Below are 10,815 nucleotides of genomic sequence, written 5' to 3'. Positions count from 1 at the left end.
TTGGGGGGAGGGTGGTGAGAAACAAAAATAGTTGGAATGATCACACTTTCTGAAACCGAGATGAAAATTGGTGTCTGTAGCAAACTCAACTAATTAGAAGGGGGTTAATTTCCTTCTCTGTGTTTAGGGGGAGCAGTCATTGTCAGGTGAGATGGTCACAGGTTGGATCCTGGGGCTGGGGTCATGTGTTTGCTTTACGAAGATGAGAGCATTAATTGCAACTTCCACTACTGGATTAGAGCATCAGTTTCTGAGAGGAAGAGGAGCAAAGGCCAGTGGGTGAGTGGGTGGTGGTAAGAGGGGTGGAAGGAGGTGTGGGCTGGGGACTGACTGTGGGACATCACCAGAAGTGAATCCCTGAGCCCCCTGGAAGAGCTGGGCACCTGTCCCAGCCGGCCACTGACACCATTTACAGGCACGGCCTCTGCTTAAGGGAGACAGTCTCTCCTGGGAGGTCTTTCCTGCAAGGAAATGGCATCAATTGTTTTCTTTAGAACCCCTGTTCCTCTGCTCTAACTTGATTCCTACTTGCTGTAGTTGCCTTACCTCCCCTCTCCCAGTTGGGGCACTTCCCTGGTCTTACCTTTGTCAACCTGGTCCAATGAAGCCAGGGCACTGTCACATAGTTCTGGGGTGTGAGGAGGGAAAGATTTAGGGTCTGGGGTCCGGGACTCCCCTGAGTTCTCTCATCCCTAAACTACTGAGCCTGCCTGGACCTCCCACGATCTGAGACCGAAGTGAAGAGAGATGGAAGGGTGATCAGGGCATCCTGTCTTCCCAGCCTCCGGCCCCCAATTCACTCCTAGTTAACTCCGACATTGCCAACTTAGTGAAAACCTCGCCCCTGCCACCGTCACGCGTCTACTGCCTCCAAGTCATCTTTAACCCGGTGGGTCCCGGCAAGTAGACGCTGCACCCCCACCCCCGACCCAGTCCTGAGAGACAGACCTGAACCCGGGGTGGAGGCAGGTGGGGATGGGGCCATCCCCGCCCGGGACCTTGCAGCCACTTCCCCGCCAAGCCCGCCGCAGCCCTCCTCCTCCCTGGGCCGCGGCGCTCTGACCGATTTGGCCCGGGTGGTGGCGCCCGGGGTGGGGGGGGGGGTAGGGGGCGGCGGTCCCGGGAGCAGCCCCGCCCCCGCCTGCGCGCCGCCCCCGAAGAGTCCGCGGGGAGGAGGAGACTCGGGTGCGGAGCGGGGAGCGGGAAGGCAGTGCGGGGAGCCGGGAGGCCGGGGCCGGCCCAAGGGCGCCCTCGCCTCGGAGCCGGGCGTAGGGCCGGGGCGGAGGCGGAGGCCGGCGGGGCCGCGGGAGCCGAGAAGTTTGCGGCGGAGGGCCGGGCGTCCCGGGGTCGCAAGACGGCGGCGCGGGGGCTGGGACCATGGGGGCGGGCGCGGAGGCGGAGGCGGCGCGGCGCTCACTGAGAGCTCCGAGCGGCGCGGCCGCCGCGGCGCAAAGTTAGCCTGGAGCCCCGGGACGAGCCCCGCAGCCGCGCCCGGCCCCGGACGCCGCCTCGGCATGGGCGAGCACCCCAGCCCGGGCCCCGCAGTGGCCGCCTGCGCCGAGGCGGAGCGCATCGAGGAGCTGGAACCCGAGGCCGAGGAGCGGCCGTCGGCGGCGCCGGAGGACGTGAGTGCCCTCTCCCCCGCCCGGGCAAACTTTCTGGGGGGCTCCAGGGGGAGAGCTGCCCCCGGCTTGCCCCCCGCGGGGCAACTGGGAGGTTTCAGGGTGACGCGGGAGAGCCCCGGATTGGCCGGGTCCCCACGGGCGAGAGAGGGCGGAGGGACCGGGCTCCCCGAAACGCGCGCGCCACCCCCTGCTTGGGCTCCCCGGGCTTCCCTTCGGAACGCAGCGCCCGCCGCCGTGCTGGGGACCCGTCGGCCACCGGAGACCCCTCCTCGCGGCTGGTGCAGTGCCTGGGACACGGCGTTTTCCCGCAGAGGCGGCCGCGTCACAGCAGTGGCTTGGCTCCCCTCCCCTCCCACTCGCGACCTGCGGGCTCTCCGAGTCCGGGGAAGGAGCGGGCGCCGCAGAGTCCCCGGAACCCGGCGGCGCAGACCGGTCTGGCGACCCCCTTCTCCGCTCCCGGATTAGCTCCCGCCCGGCACCTGGCCTGTCGCGACAGTGATTGAAATTCAAGCTGGCCCCTGCCCCTGAGCCCGGCCGGAGGAGGGAGAGAAGGAGTGCTGGGAGCGCTTTTGCTCCCAGAGGGGGGCTTAGGAGCCCCAGACCGCGTCGGTGCCAGCGACGGTCCCCTGGGCGAGGATAGGGAGGGGCTGCCCTAGAGGGCTTCCCTGCCATCTGCTGCCTGTGTCTCCCTCCCTCCGGTCCTGGGAGCCGTGGGCAGAGCCGGCACTGGGGAGTCCTGGGAACTGGAGTTTCTTAAGCTTCTTCCTCCCGAGGTTAACCCGCTAACAGAGGTGAAATATTGGGCAGACGTCCTGCCCGTTCCCTCTCAGGGTGGGGACAGGGAAGTGAAGCCAGGCCCTCAACCTGCCAGACCTCAGCCGGAAAGTCTAAATTGGGTTGTATCTCCTGTAACTCTTGTGATTAAATCCCTCACTTGCTTCTGGCCCCAACACTCTGGCAGACTCTCATGTGCTCATCACTTAGACTCAGTCTGGAAAGAGGCCGGGGGTGGGTTTCAGTGCAGGCGGAAACCCCCTCCTCCCAAACTACAGGCAAAATGTTAATGCTTATGCAGGGGTGGATTTTCCTGATAGGGGTCATTGGCCCCCAGCAGGTGGAGACCGTTGCAGCAGGTCTGATGGAATTGCAGGAATTGCACCTGGGCGTGCATTCCCACGGAGATAAGCTTTAGCCAGAAGTTATTAGAGGCCCTCGGACAGAATTGGACGACTTTATTTAGGAATTGTTGAGGATACCCTTGTTCTGCTGATCTCTCCTCCTGCCTGTCCCAGAATGAGGGACGCTGTCTCTCCCCAACCTGAGTTCTCCACCTTTGCTATGTGTAGACTCGTTTGGGAAGCTTCTCCCAGGTTTTCCTGATCTCTTGTCCGCGCGGGTCCCTGAGCCTGGGCAGCCGCTGGGAGGCTACAGAGGCCTTGGTGATAAGTGTGTTTCTTTCTTTCTCTCTTCTTCCTCCTCTCCTGCATGGCCTCCCTCTCTACCAGCACTGGAAAGTCCTGTTTGATCAGGTATGTGAGCAGTTAAATCCCCCCCCCCCCGCCCCGTTCCTTCCAGCCCTCCCCGCAGTCTCCCTGCTTGCGTGGGCTTCCCCAGCTCTGCACTCCTGAGACGGTGACGTGGGGGCGTGGCTTAAGGCAGCTCTGGAAATGAACGGTCCTGCTCTCCAGGTTTGGGGGGCGGGGGGGCTCCCCTGAGAGATCCCTCCCTCCCTCCCTGCCTCCTCCTCCCAACGCCACTTCACCAGGACGGGCTTTATACCAGGGAGACACTGGATAATATGTATTGAAAGCCTGGGACGTTCTCTGTATGCCAGGGGATCACCTTTGGGGCTGGGGAGGAGGGGGAAGGGCTTAGGTTAACGTCCCCTTTCCTCTTCCCCCTCCACCATCAGAGAGCCACTGAAGTCAAATCTCTGCCATCCTTGAAGGGCGACTCGATATGAGCACTTCTGAAAGCTGACTCTACTCTAATTTTGCTGCAGGGATGGGGGAGTCATAGCTGGAAACTTGTATGTGATTGTTCGCAATGCTTAGAGCCTAGGCGTGGTGGATGGAGTTGGAAGTGCCACGCATTGGCTTTGGAACCGGGAGACGGACATTTGACCTTCAGCGGGGAAATGGTTCTCTTCTTTGCTTGGTACTCCTGTTGCGTGCTGTTGTTATGTGTTTCCTTCTCCCTCCCCGTTTCATGATGCAGAAGGAGAGGTGGCAAGAGCTGTCCCAGTGTGGGGGAATAGTGAGCATTGTGGTCCTGGGGTGAAAATGACTATACCATGAAGTGTGTGTGACTTTAAGAGACCAGTCTGGTTGGGCCAGAGGGAGCGTGTTGGGTTGGAGAGGTAGATAAAGCTGAAAAAGTAGCACGGACCAGACCTCGTCCTGTTGGAGGCAGGGGAAGCCTTTGAAAGCTTTTTTGACAAGTTTGTTACCAGATCCAGGCAGTGCTTTGGGAAGATCCTGTGTGAGAGTGGGATAGAGGTGAGATGGGTTGCAGGGATGAGAGGAACTGGCCAGGAGCCTGCTGCCATGAATGGAGACAAGCCCTTGACTTGGAAGATGACAGTGGGAGTGGAAGGGAAGAGGGACATGGTGATGGGAGAATTGGAAGATCTTATTAGACCCAAATAGATGAGGTGAACCACATGTATAACTTTGAGGTTCTGCACCTAGGAGGAGAAGGAAAAGTCAGGCTGGGGGCAGGGGGGTTTGTAAAATTGACAACTTTGGTTTCAGACCAGTTCAGTTTGAGGAGTCAGCTAAATGCAGACAGACGGCCAAGTGGGACTGACAACACGGAATTCAGCTTGAAAGGCATGGTGGGCCTGGGGTGGGGATTGGGGGCTGTCATCCACCTCAACACAAGGCCTGGCTGTGGCTTGGGGAGCATCCTGCCGCTCCTGCCCCTCTGGGGTACACCATCTCTCCCTCCGGCTCTTAAGAGTACAGACACTTCTGGCCTGACGCCCTGAGGCAGGAGGGAGCTGCCTGCTGCCACAGATGCCACGACCAGCAAGCTGCCAGCCCTTCACACCTCCTGCCAGATTTAGAATCCAAACCTAGAACAAAGTGTATCATTCTTTTTTTCCCTCTGTCTGTGTCTTTCTCATTTTGATTAATTTCCTTTGCCAATCCCTGCGTGTGTGTGTGTGTGTGTGTGTGTGTGTTTACATTGTAAAATGAACTATTTGGGCGAACGGAGGAAAACTTTTAGGAGAAAGAATCTGGAACTTGAGGGAGCAGAGAGAATGTATAGCACCTCATATCAGCGCGTGGTCTCTGAAATCCCATTTGTCCCACTGTAGGGAGATCCTGGGTGTCACAGAGAGCATCCACCTGCTTCTGGGAAGGCCCACTCAGAAACCATTCTGGACAGACAACATTAATTCTCAGAAAGAAACTCCCCAAACTTAACTCTGGACAGTTTTTTCTCTCATGATAAGTTCTGCCTTAGGTCCGCTCCCCAGCCCTCACGGGGCTTTAGCAGCATGTTTCTGTTGTTTTCCTTCCTATGGGTGCTTTAGTGTTTGAGAAGAACTGCTCCTGAGCGGGGGCCTGACCTCTGGCAGATATCCAGTCCCTCTGCGTCTGTTCCGCCTCCTTTGTGCAGCCCACCTGGACCATTCCCCTGATAGGGCTGAATGCAAAGCCGGTGTGAAACTTCATAAATGGATGTACAACTTCAGAAGGACGCCGGGTTATTTGGAAAGCTGAGGGGTCTTATCCTTTCTGACTCTTCCTCTGGGCCTACTTAAAGGAAGGATTTGGTGATGGTGAACTTGGTGCACTCAAGAAAGAACGTTTGGCTGGTGGTTGCAGGCAGCCTTCCCACAGTTTCTTACAGAAATAGCCCTGATGGGCCAAACTCTGCTGAATGGGGTAGGATTCACATGACATCCGTCAGAATCCCTGTAAACTGATGTGGCCCTGGAATTCACCTTCCCGCGGTCACTGGATTGGGAGGCTGGCCCCAGTCGGTCCTCCTTCCCATCTTGGGTCAAGGGGGGGATGCCAGTGGTCACCTGGTTTCAAACCGGGATCAGCTGGGACCTTTTCCAGGTGTTAGGAATGGAATTAGACCGGTGCCTCTGTGCTGTCTGGTTCTTCAGCATGTAGAGTAGCTTTGACCCAACATGACCCTAATTGGATCCAAGGGCTCGAAGCCATGACCTTGGCCTTTTGGTCCTATGTGGTCACCCCTCAACTCAATGGCCAGAATGCCTTTTGGGGAGTTGGAGGTGCAGAAAACAGGTGACCCCAGTCCCTTGGATGTTTACCTGGCCGCCGCCCACCCCCGGCATCCTGGACATTTGTCTGGTCTGCTCAAGCAGGGGTGTAACACGCCACCCAACCTCACCCCCTCCCCAGTGTTTCCTCACAGGTCCCAGAAATTACAACAGACAGGAAACCTGAAGATCATCACGTTGACCCCCAGATGTTCCAGGTGTTTGTTTCCTGTTTGAACTTCTCCTTAAGGAAACTGTCTTTTCATATCCTTGGGTGGTTTCCCTAAATACTAGATTTTAAAGTTACCATAAATATTAACCCGTCATTATAGTGTAATATCATGGTAAAAATGTCTTATTTTTCTACAGCTGAATCTGTTGGGCCTTTTCTTCATGATTCCTTATGTTGCTTTGGAGCCGAGACACTTTTCTTCCCTCTTCAGATCGCATAAATATGTGCTTCTGTTTCCTACTGTTTTTTCTCTGATTGAAAAAAAAAAATTGTCTGACTCTTTATTCCATCCAGATCCTATTCCTATCCAGTTACACCAGCATCACTTACTAAGAAAGGCTTAATTTATTTATTTACTTACTTATTTAATTTTTTTTTTATTTTTGGCTGCTCCACGAGGCATGCAGGATCTTCGTTCCCCAACCAGGGATTGAATGCATGCCCCCTGCAGTGAGGGCACAGCGTCTTAACCACTGGACCACCCGGGAAGTCCCAAGAAAGCCTGCCTTTATATATTGAGAAATTGTATCATTTAGTAAATTTGTATATGTGGTTAGGTTTATTTTTGATTTCTGATCTTCTCCCCTGATATTGACAATTGTGCCCAGGTAATGTACCCTTTAGTTATTGCTCCCATAGGTTTCCTACAGGCTCCTCTTTTTCAGGTTATGCTCTGATAGTTTCACTCCCAGTCCCTTCCTGAACTCCAGGGAGATGCCCTCAAGGACCCAAGGTCAAATAGCAGGTCCATGGCAGGTATGGGGCTGGAGCCCGTTAACCCATAAAAGGTTTCCAGGGTTGGAAAACCATTTCCAGGTTCACCCTTACAAATGCCTTCAAGATCTCCAAATGTTTAATGAGCAAAAGGGTTTGGAGCAGAGTTCTGTTAAGTCAACAGAGCACAATTGCTTTCCAAGCTCAAACAAGCAAGAGGGAAAAGGGAGAATTGAAAGGAACTTGATCCTGTCTCCCTTTTTCCCTCCCGACTAGGAGCGTGCATTTTCCAGACCTCAAGAAGGGACCCTAACTTGGCTAATCTCCCAGAAGGGAAGCAGACAAGTCTTGACTATCCCTCCAAAATTATAAACATGCTACGAACACAACACAGAGCTGCTTGCGTGGGCTGCTGGGGAGAACCCTGAAAGTGGGGTCAGAGAGTCCTGGGTTCAAGCCTTACTGATTTTGTGATTGGGGTCAAGCAACATGAGCTCTCCGAGCCTCAATTTCTTCATCTCTAAAATGGGGAGGGTTATCTTTAACTCCGGGGATGACTGTGGGAGTTAAATGGAAGTGGAAACTCTCTTAGTGATGTCTGATACCCAGTGGACTTTTTTTTTGGCCACACCGAGTGGCATGTGGGACCTTAGTTCCCCGACCAGGGATCGAACCTGTGCCTCCTGCAGTGCAAGCGCAGAGTCTTAACCCCCAGTGGACATTTGACAACTGTCTTTTGACCAGGAGCCAGAATTTGCTGGAAGAAGCACAGGGCTGCTTCTGAGATCCAGGCCCCTATAGGAAAGGCTGAAGCCTCCAAACCAGCTCCTTCCCAGTCCCGGCTCCTGGAGAGAGAGACACTTCTGCGCCCGGAGGATTTTTCTGCTTGCTTTTCCCAAGTGTCTCCCCTGTCCAGCCTCCTTGCCTCCAGCCTGAGGGTCTTCCCTTAGCCTGACCCTGAAGCCTGCCTCATTTACAGCCCTGCAGGCTGGCTTAAGAGGGTTCTGGGAGGTGGAAAGAGGTTCAGATGAGACTGCTGCATGGATTAGTGAAGAGCCGCACAGAAAGCACCTGCCCCAGAGTCAGCCACCAGGACACAGGATGAACCAGCAGGGAGGGATTCCCTTACTCAGGCTCTGCATCTCCAACCCCTTATCAGGTGGCGTCCAGGCCCCTAAAGTCTGTGGACTTCCTTCTACCGCAAAGCCAGCTTCCCTACCCTGCTCCTGGCCCAGTGACCCCAGCAGTCATGCTGAATTAACCCTTTTATCCCTGACCACTCCCAGAAAGGCATTTGATAGCGGTTGAGCAGCGGGGCCAAGGGAGCTGAGGTTGCTCGCTGCCTTCCTGCCTGCCTGACACGGAACAGGCACGCACATGCTGGAGTGAACAAGTCCAGCTACGTCCCTGCACATGTTGTCTTGGGTTCTGATGTCTTCTCCAGGGGCAGACCCCGACTGTGCGGCCACCTCGCCTGTGTCAGCCCTTCTGGGGCTGCCGCCACCTCAAGGACTGTGGATTAGTAGAAGGTCGGTGGAAGCATCTTGTCCGATCTGCTCACTTTGCAGATGAGGAAACAGAGGTCCGAGACCTTCTGAGGTCACTTGGTGCAGTAATGTCGGAGCTGGAACTAGAGCCCGGCTCTGCTTTCTTTCCCTCTCTGACCGGTGTTCCTGCACCCGGGCCTCGCAGGCTTCCGTCTGCTTTCTTGGCACCCTGAGTGACTCAGGCAGGGGCGAGGACACGGAGTCTGCCTCAGGTCCCAGTTTTCCTCCTCGCTATGTGACAGGGGGCAAGCCGGGTGACCTCTCCAAGCCTTGGTTTTCTCATCAGTAAGCTGCCTGCCCTCAGGGCTGTGGTGAGGCCTGATGAGATGGTGTGTGTATAGCACGTGGCACAGTGTGTGGTGAGCCCCTGATAAATATGGAGGTGGTTACCGCGTTACTGGAATTTAAAGAAATTAACACAGTTTTCAAAATAACCTCCGGCCACGTAATAGTTCTAGGTCTTGAATCAAAGTGTCCAGATCCCCAGTCTGGGGTTCCTTCCACCATATCAAACTGACTTCTTCAGGGCAGGAGCTGGAAAACCACGTTCCCCCTGAACCTTCCAAAGAAAGGAGAGAAGTGTTTGGATAGAGGCTGCCTGGGGGAATGTGGACGCCCAAGCATTTTCCCTCCGCTCACTGGCTGCCTGCATGGCAGAGGGTGAGGGTGAGAATGAGGCATCGGGCACCACGTGTGGCCAGACCCCAGGGCGGGCCTGCTCTGCCCAGTGTTCAGATTTGGCAGTTCCTGGTGATCGACTGTGAGATTGGGCGCAGGGCGCTGTTCTCTATTATGGAAGTGAGCTGATGTGTATCTCGAGTTGTGGACAACCCACTCCCCTCCTTCTCCCTGGATCTCTCTTTTCTGGGGAACCAGAGGGATCCCTTGGTGGATTCCAGGAGAAGCAGCAAGAGGAAATGAGTTTAGGCTGAAGGGGGTGGGATGGGGCAGATTAAGACCCCTCCCTGCTCGAACCCTCCCACCTCTCCCTGCCCGCAGCTCCCCTGGGACTCCTACCTTTATGGCCATGACTCGGCTTCAGTCCCCAGTTGTCCTTGATGGTTGGACCTGGGCGAGGCAGCACAGGTGTTACATCTGCTCCTGGGACCCAAGGGGCCTGCCTCTGAGTCACAACCCCCAGCTGCCCCCTCAGAGTCTGTGTGCCTCCAAGGCCTTCTGTGGTTTGAAGCGGGAGAAGCAGGGTCTTCCAGGAGGCTCTCTCTCAGGGTGGAGATGGGCAGGCCTGGAGGAAAGAGGCGGCCCCCACTTGACCCCAGCTTTCTGCCTTCCGGGGAAGGTCTGAGAGCTCTTCTTCTCACGGCCCAGGTGTTGAGAGAGAGAGAGCTGGGTAGTTTTCTGGAAATTTGCCAGTTGTCCAGCAGCTCAGCCTGGATTCAGGCCAGGACGTCCTCCGCTTCTCTGCTGATGGAAGGGTGTTCTAGCTTCCTAATCAGCCTGCCAACCTCAGATCCTGGGGTTCAGCTCTTTGACTTATGGGAGGGATGTTCAGGAGCCTGACTTGGAGCTTCTGGGAGAAGCCCCTTGAGAGGGATGAGCTCCCTCCCCCAGAACCCTGGGGTGGCAGCTGTAAGAACAGAAATAATGTAACTGGGAATCATCGAATTGCTGAAGCTTCCCCAGCTGTCAGATGCCTGGCCAAATCCCAGGGGAGCCCCTCGTGCCTCCATGTGGGGAGACTGGAGAGCAGGAGGGGTCAGAACCTGGCTTTTAGGAGCTGGTCTCTCTTCTTCCCAGGGAGGCTTGAGGTCTTTATAAATCCACTCCTAGCTTCAGCTGAAAGCAGGCCCGATGGTACCCTGTTCTACTCACTGAAGCGCCTCTGGACAAGTCGTTCGTCTCTGTGTGCCTCAGTTTCCATATCTGTTAAATGGGACGAATCACACTTATACTCTAGGGTTGATGTGAGAATAAGAGCAATCAAATATTTGTGCCAATGAGTATTTCAGGTCTGGGGGGGAAGTCGGGGGATGGTGTGAGGTGGTTTTCTCTGTGGGGCGAATTAGCATCTTCATTTGCAAGGCAGAAGCGCTAGAGAAAGCTGCTACTCCCCTAACCTCGCCTCCTGACCTCAGCAGCTGCAGGCCTGGGCCTAATTTATGGGGCTGTAAATATCCCTGAATGGGCCTGAGTTCCCTGGTGGGCTGTGGCTGTTGGATGGGGACTGCTCTGCTGAGCTGGAAACCCCTGGGCAGCCTCGTTAATTCCGCTCTGCTCAGAAGCCGGGTGATGATGCAGGGAGCCAGCAGATGAGCCATGGTAACCCCCTAAGTGGGGAGGGGCAGTTGCCTGCACCCTCCTCTGCCCTGGCACGCATACCATGGGGTCCTTTCCCAGGGCTTATTCTGTCTCAGTGGACAGAGCGGGGACAGTGGGGCCTGAGATGGGAGGCTTCCTTAGACTCCAGGTCCCGACCTTCCGGGCGTGAGAGGTCTG

The 10,815-nt window shown here is 55.8% G+C and overlaps 1 protein-coding gene across 4 annotated transcripts in view; it reads left to right on the top strand.

Moving 5' to 3' along the window:
• Positions 1-1,514: 1,514 nt before the first annotated feature.
• The window catches only part of RHBDL3 (rhomboid like 3), a gene marked incomplete at both ends in the record, with an annotated part of 42,561 nt that continues 33,260 nt past the window's right edge, over positions 1,515-10,815 (top strand). For 2 of the 4 annotated variants that reach the window (XM_082860044.1, XM_082860043.1), the window contains 2 exons: positions 1,515-1,625; positions 3,131-3,154. In XM_082860044.1, the coding sequence (XP_082716170.1) occupies positions 1,515-1,625; positions 3,131-3,154 (135 nt within the window). The remainder of the gene's footprint in view (positions 1,626-3,130; positions 3,155-10,815) is intronic. The other 2 variants (XM_082860046.1, XM_082860045.1) reach the window with 1 other exon arrangement.

Source organism: Leucopleurus acutus (genome assembly GCF_964270905.1).
Source record: "Leucopleurus acutus genome assembly, chromosome: 19".
NCBI classification, from domain to species: domain Eukaryota; kingdom Metazoa; phylum Chordata; class Mammalia; order Artiodactyla; family Delphinidae; genus Leucopleurus; species Leucopleurus acutus.
This window is presented reverse-complemented; position numbering and strand designations above follow the sequence as displayed.